Raw genomic sequence first — 25,006 nt, forward strand, 5'->3', positions numbered from 1 at the left:
ACGATGCTAGGATCGAGATGGCCAAGGTTCAGTTTGAACTGAACCTAAATATTACAGAGCTCGAGTTGAGGGCACAACCTTCAACTCCACCAGAGGTCAGAGAACAACACGAGGCAGTTGTCAAGGATGCAGTCACTGCAGTAGATGTCGCGGTGGCAGAATGCACTCGTATGCAGGAATATCCCAACCTGCGGAGGTTAAATACTGAGGCAAGGGAATTGCAACAGCAATACGATGAAAAGCGACGACACGCACTGTCAATATCACGTAGATATTGGCGAAGCAGCAAGAGGCAAAGCAACTAAAAGAGCAAGTGGAAGAAGCGCAACGAAAAGAGGCAGTCCTCAAGGCCAAATTGGGGCCTTGACTAGATGAGGCCTATGTGCTCTCCACCACCATTGGGGAGAAGTTGGCCAGCCTGCAGAATACACAACAGAAGATCTAGGCAGATAGTGCGGGACCAGCAACGGAGCAACTAGTGGAGCAGGTCAAGTAGTCATTTACGCAGTGTACAACTGAAGTTGTAGTGGTGCAAGTGGAGTTGGTAAGTCTTCGCAGTAATATCTCTGCACGAGCAGAGTGACTTGGGGCGAGTCACCATATTCTTTTGGGGGCCTATTGGGACAGAGTCCCCTAGGGTTAATTTTGGGACTAAAAGCCAAAGTTTTGGTTCAAAAGAAAAAAAAAAAAAATTATGTAAAGTGTAAAGTCTCTGTGATTTGTGGTAGCGGAGCACATATATGTAGAGTGTCATAAAGGGTTTTACCCTCCTGTTTATGTAAGTTGTGTTGGATTTGGAAGATCTGCCCATGGTCTGTAGACCATGGGATTGTATAAAAAGGAGAGTCTTAGAAGAGTCTAAGGTAGTTCAGTTAGTCATTGATGATGAATGTAATAGGTCATTAGCAGAAAGAGAGAAGGGTCTTAGAGTAGAAGAAAGGCTCTGCAACCGTGTGCGCAGAGGCCTAGGTAGAAGTCCGCAACAGAGTGCGCGGACCCCTGCAGCTGAGTGTGCAAGGTAGTTTGAGTCTAGAAGAATATCTGAAGCATTAATAAAGAAGATTACTCTAGAAATACCTATGTTTGATCTATTTACTTCTGTTATGAATGGATGCGATTATGTTATGATGAATATTGGGTTTATTGTTTAATACTATATTGATGTGCGAATCTGTATGTTTTACATTGTTATATGAATGCAAGTAATAATATATGCTTACGTGAAGAATATATTAATGCATGCTAAAGATATCATACACTTAAGTCGATCTGGACGATAACAGACTTAGGAGTGATTACAGGGGCACATGAGTGGTTGATTCGCCTATTTAAGGTCCGCAAAAGACAATAGTAGACCTTCGCGAAGGTCTAGAGGCTGGTAAGAGGAAGTTATATCGATAAGCCTCGAGGGCTTATCGAGTTGCGTGAAGGCAGGAAAAGGGTACAAAACGACAACATAACCATCTCTGGGTGTGGAAACTTGGTTCCAGCATCCATCCATATGGCTTCGGGTGAGACTTCAGTCTGCACTCTGTGGATTGATGCCGAAAGGGCTAGTAGTGTAGGGATTTGCTTGGCTGACTTAACGTTGAACCTGAGTCAGGACCCCCTAAACCAACAGAATCCCAAGTGGGTGAGGCCGAAAATAGTGAGGGCGTGCTTTCATCCTTCTACTCACAGTAGGTTTCCCACTAATCCTTGACATGGGGGCGGCTTTGAGAAGAGAAAAACTAATATTTTCCCGTCTAGAAAAATCATGAACATAAAAATATCCTTCTAGCAGATTTAACCATTTATCTACAACGTCCGCATCTATATGTCCCTCAAATATGGGAATGTCAAAGTTAACTTGTACCTTAAAGGGTGTGGCACTTCCAGAGTAGTTGTTGGAAGTAGATGTGTCACCCTTGGGTAGTTGTTGAAGGATCTGGGCAAAGTTGTCCATCATCGCGTTCCTCTGTCGCTCGAGGTCTTCTTCAAGTAAGATTTTGAAAGGATCTCTTCCCCCTTCGTCTCTCTTTTCTTCCCCCATGGGAGGCTATTGGGATTTGCGAGGCTGGTCTTGCAAAGGTTCGACCAATTCAAGCCCTAACTCCTTATATCTCGACCTCGTTGGGAACATGCAAAGAAAAACAAAGAAAGAGCAGACTGCTCTGATATCACTGATCTGAATTTAAACAGGAAGCAACAAATAATAGATATAACCATAAATACAAAGATGCAGCAGAAATAACCCTCCATTTCATTAATATCAAATACTAAAATATGCTTACAAACAAAATGGAAATAAAACTTGCTCGGGCGATGGTAGCTTATCCCTGAGAAGAGATGCAGCGTCTACATGCCTCTGAACTGTGTTACAATGAAGCTCCAAGCCCTAATTATTATTGAGAAACAATGGAAAACCCTAAAAATCCATAAACCTAACCCTAGGAGATGAAGCGCCAAAACTGTGGGGCTCGTTTGGGTAAATTGGTACATCAATTTCCCGGGGTCGTAACTTTGGCATATGATCTTCGTTTACCTATTATAATACCACTTCCATCTCTCTTGGTCCAAGTAAAGGGCTCCCACATGTAGTTTAGTTTCATCTTCGCAGATATCATTAAGGGAGAAATATTGTTCCATTTGTGCTACCCATACTGTAGGGTTAGAGCCATCAAATTTGTACATGTCCAGCTTGGGTGTCTAGTGGTTGGAATGGTGGTGATTTCCATGGAAGTGAATGTGATGGCTGGATTCTCCTTCTATGTGTGCATCAACACTAGGCTCCTCCCGATGAGACTTTTTTATAAGGTCTGTTAGTTGTGAGATTTGTTTGGTAATATGGTCCTAGAGTTCATCGAATGTTTTTTCAAGGTGTTCGACCCTCTCAGCAACCATAACTTGAGATCTGGTATGTAGCATGCACCAACCCCAGTCAATTACTTAAGAGTAGTCTTATTAGAAAGAGGATGAGCTTAGGAGTCTAATGATGTGGGTCACTTGAAATCACGCCGGAAATAATAATAATAATAATAATAATAATAATAATAAATAAATAAATAAAAATAAAAAATAAAAAATAAAAATAAAATAATAAAATAAATAAATAAAAATAAAAAATAAAAAATAAAAAATAAATTAAATAAATAATAAAAAAATTAAAAAAATTAAAAATAAATTAAAAATAAAATTAAAATAAAAATAAAAATAAAAGTAAAAATAAAAATAAAAAAAATAAAAATAAAAAATAAAAAAAATTGGGACTGCTGAAAAACTGAGGGTTTACAAGTGAATAGTACCAACACGTTGTCCTAAAGCTTATGGGCTAAGTCTTCTGCGAGTGTCCTAGGATGGTCTCAAATTTTGTTTTATTTACTCCCCACTAATCAATATTATAGTGGTCAAATTATAGAAATATCGATATTGCCTAATGTCCTGTGAAAATTAGGCTTGGACTGTAGTCACAAGAACCCCAAGGTTTTGGTACTGTTGAATGTGCTATGACAATCTAATCTGAGCTATGGAAGCCAAAACCGTCACTACACAGAGTTTGATTTTCGCTGTGAAAACCCAAACTGCTGAATTTGAGTTGTACGATAGTGGAAGAATCCCAACCATTGGATCTAATTTGGAAGATAAGGTAGAGGGAAATCTTTAGATAGCAAAGGGAACTATGGTCACAAAGGAGTGTCAGGTGCTACAGATCGCAATATACGCATGAGTCCAACAATAGTACTCGGCCCAATCTTTCATGGCGCTAACAAAGGACGATCGACCATACCCTTAGTCATACTACTTTACTACCCTATTGTACACACGAGTAATCTTCCAAAGTGTTGTTTTTAGTGTACTATAGTAGCAAGACAACCGACAGTTTATCTAAGGTTAGGTTTCATGTGAGCTTAGGGGGGCTTCCGATATACCCAAGGGTACGTGGAAGTGTAGCCCATGCACGGTTTTGTTTAATGCGCTACTACTAGAAGGGATACCCATAGGGGTTATAAGGGAGTCCAACAAGCGTGACCACCTCTTTTAGTTCTTGTGTGCATGCCTCCCTAAATCCGCAGGTTTATGTGGTCAATGACAAATCCCGTGGTTTAAAGATGTCGAAACACGTTTCTAGCCTAAAAAAGACTGCGAAAATTTGAGGTACAACTAGATCTGGAAAGTTCTCTGATACCACTTGTTATGATTTTTGACCAACTAGAAATCTAGAATACCAGAAATACAAAGAAATATAACACAGAACACAAAATTATCACATGAAATGAGAAAAACTGCAAAGTATTTTATTATTCAGTATAAAATAAAAAATAAAAAAAAAAAAACCAATGTTCACTTGCCTCTTCGAGGGGGCAACCTCCAACAGAGCAAAGCTCGATTATAATAAGACTTCATGACCTTTCCCTTACTAACTAAGACTATTTATAGCTAAATGACATCCAAAACCCTAACTACTATTGGTCCCTTGCATAACATGGGTTAACCACTTTATTTATTAACTATGGCCTGTTTACAACTAACTGTGGTCCCTTTTCTCTAATGCGGGTCAACCACTTACAATTATTAATGCGGGCATTATCGACTCTCTAACTAACTATGACTCTGATTTGGCCCATTGGGCTTATTACATAAATAAAGGGGTTAGGGTTGGACCTTAACACTACTCGACTCCTTAAATTGCACATGACTACAAGTGATGCACTTGCTCATTCTATCACAAAGCATGAAATTGAGAACATGAGATTGAAGAGAAAGATCAATGAGTTAGAAGAATATTTCAATCCCAAACCTTTGTTCATTCCCCATTTGGCTACTAAAGCTCCAGAACCTACACCAATAGCCACACCCAACCACCACCCAACACACCTAATAAAATTAAAAGGGTAGAAAAATTATTAAATGGAAATAGAATGACATAGATAATATTAATTAGTGATAGAGTATTATTGAAGAAGCATGTAAAATTTATCTATATTTAATATATCTTTCTCACAGGATTTTTTTTAAGATTATTTTCTAAAAAGACTGAAAATGTGATGAACACTTAGTTGATAATGATTTAATGGCATTTATCATCAGATTCCTACCCTTAATGGCTTTCAAAAAAACTAACAAGGACTTCCAACTAGGAAGTGAACAAAGCAAATTAAGACAATACAACATGCTAGGATTAAGATGTTACATGATGTTATTTATGAGTGCACAAGGAATAATGAGTGGATTAATGATTTCTTCAAGTCTATTAAAGTTGTCAAAGATCTTTAAAGGGATAAAAATGATTAGAGGCTCTATGATAGTTTTGAAAGACATATTACAAGAAGATTTGAAAAGTATTAAAACATCACAAGGTAATGAGTTTGACAACTTAATAGATTTTATGAAAGAAGAAAATAAAAAATGGTTAGTTACATTGGTTAATATAAATGAATACCAATTGTTGGTATTTGAGTAATTACGGTTACATTCAAAGGAATTAAAGGAGTAGATATTTGCGCCAAGGGTGAAGCAAGACATAACTTTTTTTTTTAGTGTGGTTCACGAACACCCTGGTCAGTGAGTGGTCACTACGTCCACGGAAAAATTTACGCTAATTGCCCCTCGGCCTACTAGCAATACCTAACCCCAAGGGCTTTCGGGCAAAATCGACCCTGTGACCTCCCGATGGCGAGGCACGGTTTTTGACCAACTAAGCTAACCCTTGGGGCTCAAGCAAGACATAATTATCCTGCTAATTAAAAAATATATTGAATAATGACTTGAAAGCAATATTTAAATATAATTTTTAATCCTAAATAACTACCAAAAATTAGATTCATAGATATATGAAGCCTTATATATGGTCCAACGATATGATATTGCTAGAGAGAGAGAGAGAATTCATTCCATCAATCATCCTTCCACAATTTTGTGAGTGCTCTCTATTTTGTTGAAGCTATTTCATTTTCTCTCTCTCTGGTCTTAGATCATCCAACTTTGTGAATTGTGTATTATATTTGTGAAGCCAATCCTTGACGACATTCATTTTGTTTTCTTTCCATGTGTGCCCTATTCCTTTTGTTTTCTTTAAGCATTATAAATTATATAGAGTGTTTTAAGAACCTATTTTATTTGAACTTAAGGTATATAATATTATTTTTTCTTATCACATAGAGTTATTTTTGGGAGTGCATGATATTCGTGGTTTCATATAATTTTAATTAAGCATTGAGATCTCATAAATGTTCTCCTATGACTCTTTATGACATTGAAAGAAATCAATCATTTTAGAGTTCTCTTCAAATATGATCATTTCTTTATGTTCTATATATAAATTTTCTTGAAATCTAACTTATGCATGATATATGAATGGATATGTACTATGGAATGAATCTTTAGTGATATAATATTTGTTTCTTCCATGTTTGTTTTCGTTCTTTTAAAAGTCACGCAGTCCACTCACAAGTGAATGTGTTGAATGATAATTTTTCTACTTTTAGTCAATTTGAGTATCCAAGTTAATGAAAAGAGGAGTACCAACTCTATAAAACCTAGAGGGCATATAGAAAAGTCTCTAGGAGGTCGACTCTCATCCCAAACAAGAAAATAGATCAACAATCCCTTGTCCCACAAACAAGGTGATCTCATATGCCAATTTAGTCGAATATTATAAATGTTTTATCAAATCTAACTGGATTGATCAAAACTATTTCACTTCCACTTAATATGTCATAACTTTAATAATATAATACATACATTTACCTAGTTTCATAACTTAATTAATTTTTAAGACCACCTATATTGAATATTTTAATGACATTAGCACTCTTTTCGAACTATGTTGAAATATTTTGTAAAGTATTTTAACCTAGATGTATTTGATAGTCTAATATTTTGTAAAGTATTTTAATCTAATTGTATTTCATTGTCTGATAGAAAGAACAACTAGTTTAACAAATTTCCAGAGGAGGATGGATCGCTCGCGAAAAGGACAGGGTTAGGGTTTTCTCGCGCATCTCCTGCGGTTCGTAGGGGCTAGGTTTCGACAGCCCTCCTCGTCTAGGTCACAACCGCTGCGGTCACGGCTCAGGAACATTACAGCTGCAGCTCCACCATCGGTTTCCTCACCTGTCATTTTCGGTCGCCGACAAAGAGTCAGTTATGGATGACTTGGAGCATGAAGCGGTGGATTACTCGGCGGATCCCTCGCCGGACAAAGCTATCTTTGGGAAACCTAGGTTTGCCTCTCGCTCACAGTTCACGCCTTCCACATCTTCAACTGTTCCAGCGCGCCCTCCATACCCGTCCTCCGTCTCGACAGCAGCTTATCAAACCATCCCATCCTCTGCAGAAGCATTTCCTATTGAATCTCCGCCATTTGAGGTCCCTCCGCTCTCGCCGGGCTCTCTGCAATTCTTGGCCTCACATACACCCCCCTCGCCCTCGTTTGATCCACAGGCCCCGCCCCTCCTATCGGTGCCTTTCCCCCCGCCGGCAGCTACTCCTGCATCACATCCCTCTGTCTCGGGAGTCCGCCCTTCTGGATGCTTTGAGACTCCTGCGGTCGTTATTCACCCCACAATCCCCCCATCCCGGGAAGGCATTACAAATCCCCTGGTGGATCATCCGTCGGCCCCCCGTTCCGGAAAAAAGAAGGCAAAGTGTGTCAGGTCTACGGCAAGGGACATCTCCATCAAATTCGACGAATCGAGGCCTCTCGGTGATTATATGGACATTGCGAACACCGTGTTGGTAGGGCACGTCAGGGGTAGGACATATTCGAGGCAGAGGCTCAATCTATGGGTAAAGGAGATCTGGGGCGGAGTGCTTTTCGACCAACCAGAGGTCCATGTCCTCCCCAGAGGATGGTTCTCCCTTAAATTTTCCAAGGAAAGTCAGACTAACCTTGTTTTGGGCCAATACTGGCATATTGAAATGGCCCCGGTCCTCCTCAACGCTGGAATCCCCTCTTCGATCCAAAGCAGGAGCAGCTCAGTGCCAGACCAATCTGGGTTCGACTCCCAGGTCTACCAATACCATTCTGGGATGAAGAAGTTTTCATTAGGATTGGCAATGCCCTGGGGACTTATCTGGACTACGATCGCACATATGTGGAATCTGGGAATCGAACACTTGCACGGATCTTGGTTCATCTGGACACACGAGAAGGACTCGAGGAACAGATCACGCTTCAGTGGGGAAGGTGTATCAGAGTGCAGTTGTTGGACTATGAAGGAGTCCCCTTCCGCTGCAGACGATGCCATAAAGTGGGGCACCTTGCGAAGGACTGCCCACTCAACAAGAAAGCAGAAGACACACCGAAAGGCACCCCGGCATCTACCAGGACGGCATCCCCCAACATTTCTCGCCCTCCCTCTGCGGGCCCGCCCCCTTCGGCTTCATCTCCCGCGGTCGATACAGGACTCCGGCGACCCTCGCCTCCAAAAACCAGGGCTCGCTCGGCGGCAGAAGCGGGTATGATCTCAGGTTCTCTTACCCCATCTTTGCTTTCTTCGTTTGATGTTAATCATGTCATTGGTCCCTCTACACAAACCTCCATGATTCACTGCACTTTATCATCATCTCCACTTACCTGCAACACTGATCCCATTATTTCCACAACATCCCCTGAGGCTTGCTCCTCCCCACGCCCGTCCTCCCCACCTCATCCATACTTTCTCCGGTCTAGGAATCCTGCCAAAGAGCCATCAGCCAGACATTCTGGTCTGGGCATTGTTATTCCTGAGGGGGTTTCATCGAATACCAGAGGGAGAAAATCCCATCTATCAAAGGCCATTAAACAAGCTGGGGCAGAGGTGGTATCTGGCCGGCAATCGACCATTGATGGGGTCCTTAGAGCAGGACACACCCCGAGAGGTGTTCCCCCATGAAGTGCCTATCCTTTAACTGCAGAGGACTGGCTAGTTCCTCCAAAAAACTAGCCATGAAGCGGCTCATTGAAACTGAACCTATTGACATTATCATGCTACAAGAGACTCTCTGCTCAGCAGATCAGATTACTCGAGCCATGCAAGCCACGGCCCCTGGATGGAGCTTTTATGCCAATGATGCTGTGGGACGATCTGGGGGTCTAGCCATTGGAATTAACCCTCGCTCCATTAAAATGAATTCGACCTGGGGGGGTGCAGGGTTCATTAGTTTGGATTTTTTCTCTGCTGAACTCAGCATGGATCTCAGAGTTGTCAATATATATGCTCCCTGCGCCCAGAGAGAATCGTTCTGGCAGCATATTCTACATCTCCCCTTGATGAATGAAGACCATGTTATTATTGGAGGAGACCTCAATTTCTCTCTGGGGTTCAGGGAATCATGGGGCTCAGAAGCTCAAATCGACCCTATTACTGATTATATGACCAATCTGCTGGAGCAATCAAATTTCTCGGATATACCAATGCAGCGTCTCCTTCCTACTTGGCGGAATCGACGGGTTGGGGATGCTGCACTTGCACGCAGACTTGACAGATTTCTTCTAAAGGGGACTCTTCTACAGCGCCTGCATCTCTTCAGACAATGGGTTGGCTCGGGGGGGTTATCGGACCACAATCCTATATACCTGGAGATTCAGGGTCCCTCCAAGAAACCAAAGGCACCCTTCAAATTCAATCACATTTGGCTGAAGGATCCATCATATATCAAGCTGATAAAGGAATACTGGATCGCACACCCTATCAATGACTCTGAATCTCTCGCCAAAGGGTTCTGCAGGAACCTCTCAGAAATAAAACATATTTCTATTAAGTGGGCAAAGGAGAAATTGGAACGTGAATCAGCACAGCTCTCCCAAATTGAAGCTGATTTATGTTCACTCACCGATGACAGAGGATTGGGGTTCATCTCAGCTGCAGACAAATGCAGGCTTATTGACCTTGAGAATCAAAAAGCTAAGATCCTCAAAGAGAGAGAGGAATCCATTAGATTAAGGAGCCGAGCTTTATGGATACAAGCTGGGGATGACAACACAAAGTTTTTTCATAACTTTGCAAAGTGCAGGAAAGTATCTAATACAATCTGGAAGCTCCCCTCCCCGGATGGCGACTTCGCAGATAATTTTAACAAGCTCGCTCACCTGGGCACCACCCATTTCAGGAATCTCTACAAGAGCCCACGGGAAGCCAACCTACTTGATATCATTAATGTGGCTAACCACTTCCCGAGATTCGTGGAGGAAGATGATGTGGAGGCTTTAACTGACCCGGTATCAGCTGAGGAACTCGAAGGAGTGCTGAAATGGTTCAAAAAAGACAAAAGCCCTGGCCCGGATGGTTGGACCATTGAATTTTACTCAGCCTTCTTCGATGTATTGGGACAGGATCTGCTGCGGGTGGTCGAGGAGAGCCAGACTACAGGATCCATATATCATGCTATCAATTCTACTTTCATTGCTCTCATTCCCAAATCAGACTCCCCGACATCCTTTGATGACTACAGGCCCATCTCTTTGTGTAACTGCCTCTATAAAATCATCTCTAAGACCATTGCAACCATCTTAGACCTATCCTCTCCCGATCCATTGCCCCGCAGCAATTTGCATTTCTAGAATCTAGGCAGATCCACGAGGCCATTGGACTCGCTCAAGAAGCCCTACACTCCATCTGGTCGAAGAACCTAAAAGCCATCCTCCTCAAAATCGACCTTTCCAAAGCCTTCGACCGAGTCAGCTGGCTCTATCTAAAAATGATCCTCATTCATCTGGGGTTCCCTCACGCCTTCATCACTTGGATCATGGCCTGCATAACCTCACCTTCCTTCAGTATCCTCATTAATGGCTCGGCCTCTACATTTTTCCACTCTGAAAGGGGTTTGAGGCAGGGGTGCCCCCTATCGCCCCTTCTCTTCCTCTTGGTCATGGAAGGTCTCAGCCGCCTCATGGATTCTGCTAAGCGGGATGGAGACATTGGGGGTCTTCGCATAACCGACCTATGCTATCTTACTCATCTACTTTTTGTGGATGATGTCCTTATACTTCTAGATGGCAGTGTACGAGACTCTCGGACCTTCTCAAAGATCCTGCAACGTTTTTCTGCAGCTACTGGTATGCTGCCAAATCAGATGAAATCAACCATCACCTGCGCTCGCACATCTGTTCAGGAGACCCGGACAACCCTACAGACATTCCCCTACTCGGTCCACCCTCTGGATAGAGGTCTCAAATACCTGGGGTTCAATCTGAAGCCAACTTGCCAAAGGATAGCTGATTGGGTCTGGTTGGTTGCCAAATTAGAAAAAAGACTCACTGGCTGGAGCTACAGATATCTCTCTAGGGCTGGCAGATTGGTGCTCATTAAATCTGTGCTAGAGGCTACCCCGGTATTCTGGATGGCACTAGCCTGGATACTGAGGAATATACTAGGGCGGTTACAGCAGCTGTACAATCGATACCTCTGGAATGGAAGTCAGGACAAAAGAATCTTTGCATGGATCAGCTGGAAGAAAATCTCTCTGCCCAAAAAATGGGGAGGATGGGGGCTCAAAGACCTTCCTGACTTCGCCAAGGCACTGGCTGCCAAGATGGGTTGGACTCTACTTACTAGCCAAAACCTTTGGACACAGGTAACCTATTATAAATACATATGGCCCCAAAATATTCTGGATTGGGCCCGACTACCAACTTGGTCATCAAAGGGATGTTCATCGGTCTGGAAGGCCTTGATACATTCCCTTCCCCTCATTCGAGACAATCTAGCTTGGCGAATAAATGATGGTTTGACGGGCAGGATTGGCTTGGACCCATGGATCAACAGTGGGGGTAGACACATCCTAAATCGGGATCTTATTACTCATCTTCAGGCCCGGGACATCCGGCATTTCGCACAGATCGCCGATCAGCATCGCTCTGATATCTTCACCCAAGCTTGGAAATCTGCCCAGCAGCTGGATCTCCCTCTTCAATGGCATCAGGAATGGGATCACTATACTGAGGCATTATCAGAATCACACATTCGAATCAAACAAGGTCCGGACGAACTTATTTGGTGCATTGCGGATCATGGTATATATGCTCCAAAATTTGGATACAAAGCACTCATATCTCACAGAATACCTGATCCGATTCATTCGTGGTGGCAAACCATTTGGAAGCTCAAGGCTCCACCCCGCTCCAAACTTTTCTTTTGGTGCGCCCTCAATGGTATTGTTCCCACAGGTGATCATCTTACCCGCAGAGCCATCTACGGCCCATCATGGTGTACTTTCTGTAAAAATGCATCAGAAAACTTGGATCATATTTTCCTCCTCTGCCCTGTTATCCACAATCTATGGAGCAACATCTGCAACCAGTTGGGCATAGCTGGCAATTGGACTGGGAACGATATACCGAGCGCATGGGATGCTTGGTCACACAGTCATCCGGGCACAAAACTTCAAAACCTTCCCCCTGTGGCTACATGGCATATCTGGCTCGCACGGAATCGGGCTATCTTTGAAGATCGATTGATATCATGGAGCCGGGTAGAAGTCACCATCATCGCTGCTTATCATGAGCTACCTGATCCACCTCCTCCTAGACCTAGAACCATTCAGCCCATGCCCAACATCGACAGAACCACCCCGTGGGCTTTCTTCGACGGAGCAGCAAACCAAGCCGGGTGTGGAGGGGGCTTTGTTCTGCATATAAACAAACACCATCGATACCTTGCAAAAATGGGTTTCGGAAATGGATCAAATAACTATGCTGAGCTTTCTGCTATCCGCAATCTACTTCACTTTGCATTATCGCATCAACACACAAAGATCAATATATTTGGGGATTCAATGGTGGTCGTTAACTGGATTAACAATGTCACTACTTGTCATACACACACACTCAGCAATATATTACTTGATGCACTCACTCTCAAAGCAGCTTTTAATCATTTCTCTTGTTTACACATTTACAGAGAACATAACAGCGAGGCTGACAAATTATCCAAAGAGGCCTCGACACTTCCCAGAGGCGAATGGCTAATAGTGGAGCAGAATGGAACAGAAGAGCACCAATTTTACCACAGGCCATACATAGATCAGAGAGAACAGAGGGACAATAGTCCCGATAGCTGACAGTTAATGGAGACTATTTTGATATGATGAAATGTATAGAACAATGGCTATATTGTTTATAAAACAGAATCCTTTTTTGGATAGCGAATAGGCTGAACAGCCAGATGAATGTACTCAGCTCAATTTTGCAACTACCTTCTGAACAACACCTTGATGAGGTGAATTTTGTATGAACAATACAGTAATGCCATGGCATCTACTATATGTAATTTTCTAATATTAATGAAAATTACTGATTTTTCTAGTGGAAAAAAAAATTGTATTTCATTGTCTAATAAAATTTATTGGTTTTAGAGGATGGTGAGCATCATCATCTTTTATCTTTTAATTATTGCCAAATAAATAAAGGAATTAAATATTGAAAACATGATAACAAATTCTATGAACTTCATAATGGAAAGGGCATGTAAAAAAAATGTAAAATTTATGAGATAAAAAGGTTAGAAGATGAAAATTATTTTAATATTCTAAATGTTAAAACAAAATTTAAAGATTTTAGATTGAAATTTAGAATTGGATCAAAACTAAAACTCATTGATATTTGTAAAATTTGTGAGATAAAAAAAAAAAAAAAAAAAAATTAGATGAAAAATATTTTAATATTACAAAGATTAAAACAAAAGTTTAAGAATTTTATAATAAAACCTTGCATTGGATAAGTAGAACCCCTTAATATAGGAAAAAATATAAATTGATAAAATAAATTAATAAAATTAAAAATAAAAAATATTTTATCTTGTGAACTTAATTTTCAAAAATTTATATTTAATTATTATTTTTTTTAATAAAATAAATTACATAACTCATATATATATATATATATATATATATATATATATATATATATATATCCAAACTATTTTCCTATAAAATAGGATAACAATAATAAATAATATATTAAACTTATAAATTAAAAAAAAAAATTAAAAAAAACAAAAAACAAATTAATTTTAACAAACACTTATCTTTTCTTTTAAGCTTTATATAGACATTTATATAATGAAATGATTGATCTTATATTGATGGCTTTTGTTTCCCATAAACAAGTTGAATGGACAAAACATGTTCCCATGATCCCAAGTATAGAAAAAAAAAACAAGAAAATGTTACTAACGTTCAAACTATCTAGCCCATAGGTAATTACATGCATTGGTGTGTGTTGAACAATCAAACAAAACAATGTTCACATATAACATACTAAGACATATTGAGAACCATAGAAACATAGGAGAAGTAGGCATAACATATACAAAAATGAGGAGTCGAGCACCATAAGAGACTATTAGTCTAATATAATGACTAGAGATAGAGCATTGGAGTTGCCTTGGGGTGAATCCTCTACTAGTGCATTGATAACAGCTGGTGTGTGAGGCTGCGAGTTTGGTCTAGGGTCTGAATCAGACACCACGAAGCGTTTCACTCACATGTCAATCTGGTGATGATATTGTCCATATTGTATTTGATGTCGCGGAGGACCTGTTTGATCTCCTCTTGTCCTACAAATAACAGGTAGTGGTCGACTTGCTTGTCACAGATGACCATGTCAAGCAAGGTTTCTATTTGACGGTGCAGAGCCATTGAGTGAAGAAAATGAACTCTCTTTTTGCAAAATTTGTCTGGATCCGAAATCCACCTAAAGGTGCTGCCACTAAATTCAAAATCGAAAAAATATGTATAATCGTCAAATTCCTTAACTTGCAAGTGAAAATTTTCATTTCTCACTTTAAAGAGAAGAAAATCAAAGTGTTAATTCACTGAGTAACAACAACCCATTATTATTATTATTATAATAACAAATTATAGTTATTATATATATTCATACTCTTAAACGATTGAAAAAAAAAAATCATATAAATTTGAAATTAATTTTTTACAATAACTAAAGCAATGCAGAATCATGTATACATATATCTAATTAGAAAAGTTAGAGTACACCTAGGGAAAAGCCCCATGTATACATATATCTAATTAGAAAAGTTATAGTACACTTAGGGAAAAGCCACTTAAAAGAAATAATATAATAAAGATTATCTTAAATAGTTTTGGAATTTTTATTTTTGAAATAAAATATAGTTTAATTATTTTATAGCAGAATCATGTATACATATATCTAATTAGAAAAGCTAGAGTACACCTAGGGAAAAGCCACATGTATACATATATCTAATTAGAAAAGTTATAGTACACTTAGGGAAAAGCCACTTAAAAAGAAATAATATAATAAAGATTATCTTACATAGTTTTGGAATTTATATATTTGAAATAAAATATAGTTTAATTATTTTATATTTTAAAATTATTGAGATTACACATTTGAGTTATATATATAAAGTTTTCATTCGATTTCACGGTATTTTAAAAAATATGAAATTTGGCTTGATTCAAACTAATGAGCACCCGAAAGATAGGGGGGAACTATTCTTCAAAACAAGTTACTTTGAAATAAAGAAAACCCGAAACCTCTCACGGAATTGTTCTTTGAAACTTGTTATGATAAATAAAGGAAGTAGGCCCGGAAACATTGATTCCATAAAAAGAAAAAAAAATGATAAATATTTAAATTAAAGGGAAAAAAGTTTTGAATAATCTTTAAACGACGTTTGTACAACGTGTCGCTATCAATAAAGTGTTTGTCTTCGCCTTTGCTTCCTACAAAGCCAGCGTGCGTTCATCTCATGCCGTCACCCTCGCTCTTTGTTTTCTACCAACGCATACGTGTCTGTCGCTTTCTATCAGAGAAAGTGGCAGCGGGTGGCCACTCAAATGTGGTTGCTGGTGGGAGAAAGGTACCGTTTCAGTGGGTTGTTGGGAGAGTGGCGGTCGTCTAAAATTGAGTGGTGCCATCATGGCATGTATGATGTGACTTGTCTATGGTTGGTCACAATGGGAATTGGTAAAGGGGGTAGGTAGACTAAGACGGCACACCACTAAAAAATCGAATTGTCTAGGTGGCATGGCCCATCAAGGTTAGTGGGTTGGTCATCTTCTTGATTCTAGGCATCATACCATGGAATATGAAAACTACTCCTCTACCAACCCTAAAGTAAAGCTATGCAATGACGTGGAGGGATAAACACAATTGTAAATCCTATATCTTCATTTTGATAATAAAAAGTTATTGTATGTGAGGTTGATTGTGTAACATATATATAATTGTTAATTGGATTAGTTTGAGGTGGTTGGGAAAAATGATTGTTATTTTTTTATTGAGATTTAATTAAGTTTATTTTTTTTTGTTTTGATATGTATAATATATGTTTTATGAGTTTCTTCCTTTTTACTTGAAGTGCATTAGTATTATGGAGTTTATAAGAAGTTTGTAGGTTGAAGAAGGTTATAAGGATATAGGAATGAGATAAGAAGAAGGTGGGTTTGGCATAACATGAACCATATGGTGGATTAAAGGATAATGAACAAGGACAAATATTTTGAAGGTTGAGTAAGATTCTCACTCAAAACCTTGATGGTTATTGGATGGAGTGTGATTAACAAAAGAAACTAATGGTAGATGATATTTAAAGGAGATGTTGCATGCATCATTAGATTAAGGAGTAACAATGATCAAGATGTGTGATAGAAAAGGTATGGAGGAAACCAAATAGTTGTTATATTTTGGGGAAATTAACATTAGTAGTGTATATTGCAATTATTTGGTGAAGTTCAAAAGATTCTCACAAAGAACCCTTGAATCACTACTGGATGATGTGAGATCAACAATCGATAATGTATACAACTCACAAGATACTTAAGAGCACTCAAAGAATGTATCTACTTCGACCACAACAATGGGTAAACATCGGGGTTATGCATTATAAGTCACAAGATTGCAAGGTGGATTCCATTTCATGTTTCCCATGTAAGGAATATGTTAAATTGTGAAATTGTAATAGTTGAAGAATGTGAATAATTAGATTAAAGAGTTGAAACAAGAGCGGGAGAATGGGTGTAGTCATTATAGTAGGTTAGAGAATAAAGAAATATTTAAAGACGTAGGATAAGGACTTCGATTCATAAATTTTTGGAAGAATTAGATTGTTAGAGAGTATAATGCTCAATTGCAAATATCTTCATGTATTTGTAAATACTCTTAATAAAAGGAGTAGAATTGTTCTAGGAATATCATATTAAATTTCCCATGGATGTCTATAATTCCATATTGTGTGTATTACGCAGGTGCTAACTAAAGGTGCGGGTTGTCAATGACCATGAGGACAAAGTCCTGTATTAAAAAAATCAACTTTTCCCTTTTCTAAGGCACATTTTGATTCAACCACGCCATTTTGGTTCCATAGTTGAGTTCAGTTCTTTGATGAATTTCAAAGATAGTGAACTTGGGAATTACCATGTGAAGCAATTTGTAATTACTAGAATGGCACGTGGAGGTAGAAGAGCAGTTATCACTAAAGAACATGAGGAATTGAGAAAGATGAATGATGTATTAGAGAGTAGATAAAGTGAAGATGTAGAAGAATAATTAAAACTTGAGAAAAATGAAGAAAGGAAAATTAATCAAGAAGGGAACCTAAGATTCCATCTACTAAAAAAAATGAATGATAGAGGAAACACATGTATAGAAGTTATGCATTACCATGAAAGTTTGAAAGAAGAGACCTTAATGGAATAAATAGAATAGATAAAATGTTATTTCAATATGAGAGAAATGAGTATCTCCTCAAAAAATGAATTTCTTTACCATGTGATTATAGGGACACATTTCTATGTGGTGAGACTATGTGTGAGTGAGAATAGATTCAAAAGTAGAAGGAAAACATTCAGACCTAGAATATGATGGAAAGGAAGTTGTGAGACAAAAAATATGTTAGTCAATTATCGATAAACCTTGTATGGATAGGTATAAAATTAAAGGAAAAGGAAATGAGTGTACAATAATACACCACATAATTTTACAAATTTGTGATGAGATATATAATTAGTGATTAGGGAAACTAAAGAGTAACTAGGGGTCTTAATGGATTTAAATTATATTCTTTATGAATTAAACATTCATCATATTCATTCTAAAGAGGAAGCTTATCAATTATAGTTCAAAGTTGGAGGAAAAAAACCTTAAAATAATATAAGAAGAACCGTGTTGGAAAATAAAGAAATAGACATGAAGGCAAAGGTGGTAAATTAAGAAGAGGAGATGCTTTGATAAATATGGAGAATAAAGGCTACTTTAGGCATGCCAATAGAGGGAAAGTTGGTCACTACAGAGTTGAACATGGAGAGAATCATGGTAAACCATGTTGCTATGTAAGTGGAGAACAAAAACATAGTGTATTAATGTCCATATAAGTATGGAAGAAGAACAAATACAAGTAGGGACACCATTAGAGAGTAAGGAAAATTTTAAGGATGGAAAATTATCTTGAAGTTTAAAAACGTTGGCGAATCTCACTATTCCCTAATATGCAAACTATAAAATGTTTATTGATATATTTGTAAAATAATTCAAATTTATAATAATTTTATATGTAGTGTTTATATAATATTGGTAATTTTTAAGGTAAAATAAATTTATATTGTAAAATTTGGGCGAATCATATTTATAAAAAATGGAAATTGACGAATCTTTTTTGTGGAAAAATAATCCACTTTTAGCCCCTAAAATTTTCCATGTTAGAGAGAAAGTGGAAATTGCATCACAAGAAAAATGAGAAACTCCAATGTTGAAAGGGAGTGTCGAGCAACAAAAACTTGTAACGATGATGAAGAAAACTGGATAAAAATAGTGTTTTCCCAAGAAGAATATGTACGTAATAAAAATGGTAGAGAAGATGATGTTAGCGAGACAAAATCTCCCTAAGCCTTACAATTTATCTTGATTTTAAGGAGGACATGAACTGATAATTAAAAAAAACAAAGCTTGGTAAGCTTTAGTGTTATAAACTATAAGGATGAAATTATATGTGATATTATTTAGGTGGATGCATGTCGTGCTTACGCAACCCTAACATCAAGTCCTAACATCAAGTGTTGGTAGTGATAAATCCCTCTACTACTGCGTCGAGTATGTATTATTTCACATGTAATGGAATTATGATAGATAGGAAGTACATGATGGGAAGAAGAATATACATGCTATAACCAAGGATACTTGAATATTTGAATGGTTTGCATTAAAGGAAGAAGAGTCGAGGGCTCTATTCTCATTGTCTATGATATAGTTTCCATGAGAAATGAAGAAAATGCAACAATGTTTCACATTGGTACCAAAGAGAGCTATTAAATTTTATAAGATGGAAGAAGATTTTGGTTGAAGCATTTAAATTGTTGGAAGATTTCAATATAGTGGTTGAATAAGTTAAATGATTATGATGGAGGAGAAAACTAGTTATGATATTTACTTTATCCTTGGAGTAGCATTACCAAATCAATAGAACATCAAATAATCCTTAATGAGAGTAAATAGATGTATTTTCAAGTAGATATGTTATTATAAAAAGGATTGACTCAAAAAATCCAAATTACATGTGATGTCCCAATATTAGTAATGCCAAAAAAAATATGGTGAATGGAGGATGAGCACAAATTTCATGGCCCCAAATAAGATAACAATAAATTTATAGATTTATGATACCTAGGATGGATTTTTTATTGGATTATTTATGTCATCGTAAGAATTTTTTAACTATTTATTTAAAGAGTGGATATGATTAAATTAGATTTGAAGAAGCCCACGGGGTAAAGAATAAATGGTGATGGGGTGTATTGTTAAGTCACTTCATGATGTGAATGTCACTGATTCGAAACTCTGTGGGAAAAAATCTAGTCATGTTAAGGGTTGGTGTGGCGCAGGTCGTGTGTGATCCTCAAGTGATTTTGATGGCTTAGATGCCCCTGGGTCGTGGTTTTTCAAGCCACGGATCAAGCCTAATGTAATCTCTGATTAACTCAAACCACTTGACAAAAACAAAAACAGATTTGAAGAAGGTGATGAATGAAGAAAAAAATTCAAATCAAATAAGGTTCATACAAATGAATGGTTAATCATGACACTAGGACTAGCTAATGGCTTTAGTACAATCATGATACCATCAAATGAAGTGTTGAATTGATCCTTGGTAAGTTCGTAATTTGTTATTTTGATGGCATCTTGAGTTTTAACAATGGTATAAAAGAGTACATTAGACATTAGAAAGTGTTTGAAACATTGATACTTCTAATTGATCTTGTTATCAGTGGTATAAGAGATATTTTCGGCCATAAAGATAAGATAGAAAACATGTGCAACCAAGATGTTTAGAGGAAATTAAAAATTAATTTGAATAATTTAAATTATTCAATGAGGAGCTAAAAACTATGGAATTTTTGGTGTCAAATAATGGCTTAAAGATGGACATGAAAAAGTTAAGGCTCATTTTCAAGTGTCTTACATCTTGTAATGTCACAAAAGAAAGAAACTTTCAAGGGGTTGCTAACTTTCATAAGAAGATTATTACAATATTAAATGGAATATGTGCTCATATGATAGAGTGCATGAAGGGTAGATATTTTTAATGGAAATTTGTTGAAGAGGAAGGTCATAAAAGTAATAATTTTATCTTTTTCATATTTTGGAAATGTTACAAATTTGATTGTGGTGTAAGTGAATTGGTAATAGGACCTATGTTGATGCAAGAAGGGAGAGAGATAACATATTTCAATGAGAAGCAAAATAAGGAAGGAAATAAGTATTCAACTTATGGCCTTGAGTTTCATGCAACAATGCAATATTTGGAGCATTAGGGGCACCATTTTCTCTGAAGGAATTTATTTTATCTATGGATCATCAATATTTGAGGTTTACTAATAGCTAAAGTAAATTGAGTTAGAGACATGCAAAATTAATATTGTAATTTTTCTTTTTCATTGAAACAAAAAGCATGGAAATAAAGCAAGTTGTAGATGCATTAAATGGGGAAAATTTTAAGGATGAAAATTCGTATGAAAGTTTAGAAACCTCGACAAATCTTACTAGTCCTTAATATGAAAACTGTAAAATGTTTAGTGATATCTTTGTAAAAATACTCAAATTTCTAATGATTTTACATAAAGTGTCTATAAATTTTTTGGTGATTTTTAAGGTAGAAATAATTTTATACGATAAAAAATTTGGGCAAACCATTTTTAGAAAAAAAATGGAAATTTGCGAAAAGCATGAAAAACTAGCCCATTTGCAAATATTAGCCCCTAAAATTTTCCCTAATTAAGTAAGATACTTTGTTGTGATGACAATGGAGATAGAGATGACTAGATTCAAGTATATTAAAGATATGTATATCATTGACAATTATTTTGGAGAAATCACTGAGATATGTAAAGATCAACCAAAGCAAAAAATAAGTGCAACGTTGGACTATTTCACCTAGGATGGTTAGTTATTCAAAGATAATATGTATACTAGTTCATTGTTTAAGAGAAATTTTACTTCAAGAATTGCTTAGTGGTGGATTAGGAGTACATTTTGGGTGAGCTATGACAATTTTTTTAATTAGAAGGGAGGTAGTTGTAGGATTTTCCAAGCAACAAAAGAAGTGAATAACAACACATTGTTACACACTTCATTAATAGTTCCAATAATATTGTGGGGGTACATTGCAATGAAATGTGTTAAGGTTTCCTCAAACACAATGTGGATTTGATGTAGTGTTTATAGAAGTTGATAGGTTTACAAATATGGTGCATATCTTACATTATAAGAAGACTAATGATGTGATATCATGCATGGAGACATTCCACAAAGACATTATGTGACTACATGGATTGCATAGGATAGTTACATTAGGTTAAGGAATGTTTGAGTCATTCCTGAAGGACACTATAGAAGGTGTCAATCAGATTGCATTACATCTCAACTTTTCATCCATAGAAAAATGGCCAAACAAAGTTAGTGAATAGATCTCTTGATAACTTGTCAATATGTTTAGGATATAGAATGAGGTAGTGTCATCAAATATCAGGACATGATGATTTTTCATATAATATTTATGTGAGAAGATATATAGGATTTTACATTTCATATTGTTTATAGGTCAAATATGAGAAGAGTTACATATTTATCAAGTTTCCAATTGATATGGAGAGGCATGGCTATATAGAAATTTGCAAAGTAGATGAGGTAGATCCATGCATAGGTGAGGAAAAATGATAAAAATTAATGTTGTGTATAAGGAGAAGTTTGATAGGCATAGAATATACAAGTAATTTTAAATTGGATAACAAGTGGTGGTTCACTTAAGAAAATATCATTAGACAAGAGGTGAATACAACAAGATTAATGTGAATAAGATAGGACCCTAAGAGTGAAATGTAAGCTTGGACATAATTCTTATAAGATAGAATTACCAGGGGATTTTGATATTTAATGATATTTAACATATCATATTTGTATGAACTTATGGGGGGGAATGCATAAGTTATAATTGATAATGAAGAGGATGAAAATGACTTTATAATTGAGAGACAATGACTTGTTCTAAGAAGAATCCTAAAGATATTCGAAGATTATTAGAGAATAACTTCACGAAGAAAATGAAGATAGAGTATAAGAAATATTTATTTCAATGGAAAGAGGGGATGGATGAAGACTCAACATGCATTTTAGAACAAAATTCTTCCAAATGTGAAGAGAGGTGAAGAAATTGAGATAGAGATTGGAAGTTCATAGTTGGCATGAGAACATGTTTTACTTTTTCGTAAAGGGCGAATGGTGTAAGAACATCCATGATATCAAAACCCAAGTATATTGAAAAGGATAGAGTGTGTGATGAGAGATACTTATCCTATGACTCATATTTCATAATACATATGTAGGTCAAAGAAGGCTACGAGGATGTAGGAATGAGAACAATAGGAGACAGGTCCAAGGAAATAAGAAACATATGATCAATCTAATATTGATAAGCAAGTATTAATATGGGGATTCTTCATATGTTCATGTGATATTTTCACTCAAAATCTTGATGGTCGTTATACGAAGTAAGATCGATGATAAAAGTTGATTGTGGAGGATATGACGAGATGGCTAGAGGATTGTTGGATTAAAGAAGATTGATAAGTAGGATGATGGCAACGGTATAGAGGAAATTTGATATTTATCAAACCTTAGGGAGATTGAGATTCAATAATTCATATCAAGAGCATCTATAATACTTAAAAAAATTCTCACCCAATAATTGGATTATCACTAGATGATGTGAGATCAACCATTATAGTCCATAATGGATACAACTCTAAAGAGGCATAAGATAAATGAAATGATGAAAGGCATTTTTTCACATCAAAGAGTAGATATTGGGGTTGAGTGTTGTAAGTCATGAGATCTCTAGGATGATTCCCCATAATATTTCCCATGAATGGAATAAGTTGGATGGTGTTGTTATAATAGTTGTAGAATGTGAATGGTTGGATTGATCAAGGAGATCAGTGAGAGGACGATCACTAACATAGTAGTTAGGAGAGGATATATAATGAATAAAGGGAAAGGTAGAGGGTCAAGGGTTCTATTTAGGGGTTCTTGGAAGAATTGGATTACTATATACTATAAGTTCTTAGTGCAAAATGATCATTATAATTGTAAATATTCTTAGAAAAATGAGTAGTTTTGTCTCATGAATCTTTTGTTGGCTTATTTGTGAATGTCTCTAACCCCTACATGTGTGCTTTGTGGTTTACATATAGACTAATTAATAGTGCAAGTAGTTAAAGCCTAATAGGACAAGTTTTTCTCTAAAGGGAAAAACATTCTTAGTCTATCAAAGGCCCATGGTAGTTTGACTACACCAATTATAGTGCTTTTAGGTTTTTTCTTATCATAATAACATCATAATTTTTTTTTTCAAAATAGTACCTCATGGGGAACATTGAGGGATACTTCCCCATATTGGTGGATGACATCCATAGTAAACATATTGATATAGACCAGTACGCGTAATCCAAGGGGATTGAAACTAGGAACTTATTAACACAAAACTAAACAAACACCCAAAAATATTAGTGAAATCTAGCTAAATTAATCCCTTGAAATAACATCATACATGTTTTACTTCCACTTATATCATCTAAACTTGGAATTTAGTATTTATAAAATTATCCAAACCATTATTACTCATATATACTAGTTCCCTAATACTTATTCTTATAAAAAAAAATTAAATATATAAATTTACATGATTTAATTTTAAATAAGTTATAATTGATTTTTTATAAATATTAAACTAAAATAAATATTAATTCTATTTTATTAATTTTTTTATAAATGAAATATTAATTTTATAACATAATAATAATTTAATTTTTAAAATATAACCAAATCAAATGTATAACACTTTCTATATTTTCATATTAATATCTATATATATATATATATATATATATATTATTTTTTATAAAATATAATAATTTTATATTTATATAATATATTTTTTTCTTGTTCTCAACTAAACTTTTATTTTATTGATAAGTTAATTTTTATTTTTTTTTTATTGGTGTTGGGAGTGGGATTTTATTGCATTATCATTATTTGTGTCGCTGATTGTGTTAGGTTACTCTATCACAAGTCAGAATATGTGCATCATGTGTAAAGTGTACAACATGCACTTGTTTCTACTAAAGCCATCGCCACCCATAGTGCCACAATGACCCTTGCCTTTGTCACCTTAGGAATGCGTTCGTTTATAACAATTAGCAACAATAAGTTAATAGCTCATGCCCCAAGATAATCTAGGTTGCATTAGATTACATGTGTTAATTAAGGGAAATTTGCATAGTATCATTGATTTTAGATACATTGTAAGTTTTGTAGTAAATATTTATAATAATGATAGTAAACCTTGATAGATGGGATTGCATGCTAGCTCATCACACACTATTTAATGAATCTTATTACATCATTCTGGAAGTTCAAAAGTTAATCTTATAGCAATATTTTAATAAAAACATTGATGCACATCCTAGCGCTGGTACTTGAAACTGACAAAGTCTTGGTAATCTCATTTTCCTA

General features: G+C 36.5%; 1 protein-coding gene across 1 annotated transcript; it reads left to right on the top strand.

The window, feature by feature from the left end:
• The first annotated feature begins 10,830 nt into the window (after positions 1–10,830).
• LOC149239317 (uncharacterized) lies at positions 10,831–13,020 on the top strand. The gene has a single exon (XM_089369827.1). It carries the CDS (start codon positions 10,831–10,833, stop codon positions 13,018–13,020), a length of 2,190 nt encoding a protein of 729 aa, XP_089225953.1.
• Positions 13,021–25,006: the final 11,986 nt, after the last annotated feature.

This window comes from Pinus tabuliformis, chromosome 8 (genome assembly GCF_031772625.1).
Source record: "Pinus tabuliformis cultivar Carrire ecotype Pingquan chromosome 8, CPIR1, whole genome shotgun sequence".
Classification (NCBI taxonomy): Eukaryota; Viridiplantae; Streptophyta; class Pinopsida; order Pinales; family Pinaceae; genus Pinus; species Pinus tabuliformis.